The following is a 1,339-nucleotide window of genomic DNA, read 5'->3' on the forward strand; positions in this document are numbered from 1 at the left end:
TACAACAACAACAACAATGATAATAATAAAAACAACAACAACACCACCACCACCACCACCACCACCACCAACAACAACAACAACAACAGCAGCAACAACAAGAACAACAACCACCACCACCAACAAGAACAACAACAGCAATCACAACCACAGTCACAACCACAAAAACAACAAAAACAACAGCAATGACCACCACCAACAACACCACCACAACCAACAAGAACAGCAACAACAATCACAACAACAGTCAGAACCTCAAAAACAACAACAGCAACAGCAACAACAGGCAAAAGAAAAAGAGGCCGACTGACATGCCCTCTCGCCTGCAGCCAGCTCAGCCCTCGCGGCGCCTCGGAGTGAGAGTACAGATAGAACACGTGACTCCGCCACAGGCCCGGGTTCTGGGAGGCTTCCCGCCAAGACCGGCACACCGCGCCCATCTTGCCGCGCTCTCGCTCCTGGAGGAAGCTGGGGAGGACATTGAGGGAAGGACATTGAAAGGGGTCGGGGTTGGGCGCATTGAAAGGGAGGACATTCAGTATTTATTTTAGTAAGCGTTTTACGGCACTTGCAACACAATAACGTCTATAAGTGCCGAAGAATGGGTGTGTCTCAAGAGAGTAACAAACACAAAAAAGAAGAAACGATAGATGTTTGATAGGAAAGAAGGAGCAAACCGCACCAGAGCACCCTCCAACCACCCACTGGAGGATATTCACATTCATGGGAGGACATTCAAAGGAGCCAAATCTAAAACATGTTGTAGCAAGTCTTACCCCTGAATATAATCAAGTGGAAACCCCTTAGGGTAGGAGGGGTAGGATGCTCTAGTGGCCTAGAGGTTAAGGTGTTCGCCTCACATTCAAAGGTCTGGGGTTCGAATCTGGGTAGTCATGAAAACATTTTCTTCTCGAAAATTGTCTCCTTTCACATCATTTCCTGCCCTCTAAAAATGTTCTGTCGTCTGCTTTCGTCTCCATCTTCTGCCCCCAGCTCCTCATCTCTTTTGCCCCCTCCTCTGGGCTCTTGCTTCTTTCTGCTGCCTTTCTAGTTCCACTCCTTGACTCTTTCGTACTGCTGTCTTTCAGCCACACCCCTGATCTTCTGGTAGGAAAGATCTACACCTTTCCTTCTCGGAAAAGGGCGAAAAATCTCGGAGGTCCTGTGTGCAAGTTGCGCACGGTAAAGATCTGTCTGTGGTTTAAAATCGATAAGAGTAGGCTTCGGTTGCCACCCGGGCTCCATTCAAAAATTCCTACCAACTAGAAATGTTAGTGTGTCCCTCGCGCTCCTATGATTTTATGCAGTTGCGAGCGCAGTAAAGCACCAATCACCGCCC

The 1,339-nt window shown here is 48.2% G+C and overlaps 1 protein-coding gene across 1 annotated transcript in view; it reads right to left on the reverse strand.

Annotated features, from left to right (window-relative positions):
* Positions 1 to 1,339, reverse strand: part of LOC118478498 (F-box only protein 39-like) — a 9,884-nt gene that overhangs the window by 5,854 nt on the left and 2,691 nt on the right. The window contains exon 2 of the mRNA XM_035972215.1: positions 312 to 468. Coding sequence (XP_035828108.1) covers positions 312 to 468 — 157 coding nt within the window. The remainder of the gene's footprint in view (positions 1 to 311; positions 469 to 1,339) is intronic.

The sequence above is a fragment of the Aplysia californica genome, unplaced genomic scaffold (assembly GCF_000002075.1).
Source record: "Aplysia californica isolate F4 #8 unplaced genomic scaffold, AplCal3.0 scaffold00615, whole genome shotgun sequence".
In the NCBI taxonomy this organism is placed as follows: Eukaryota; Metazoa; Mollusca; class Gastropoda; order Aplysiida; family Aplysiidae; genus Aplysia; species Aplysia californica.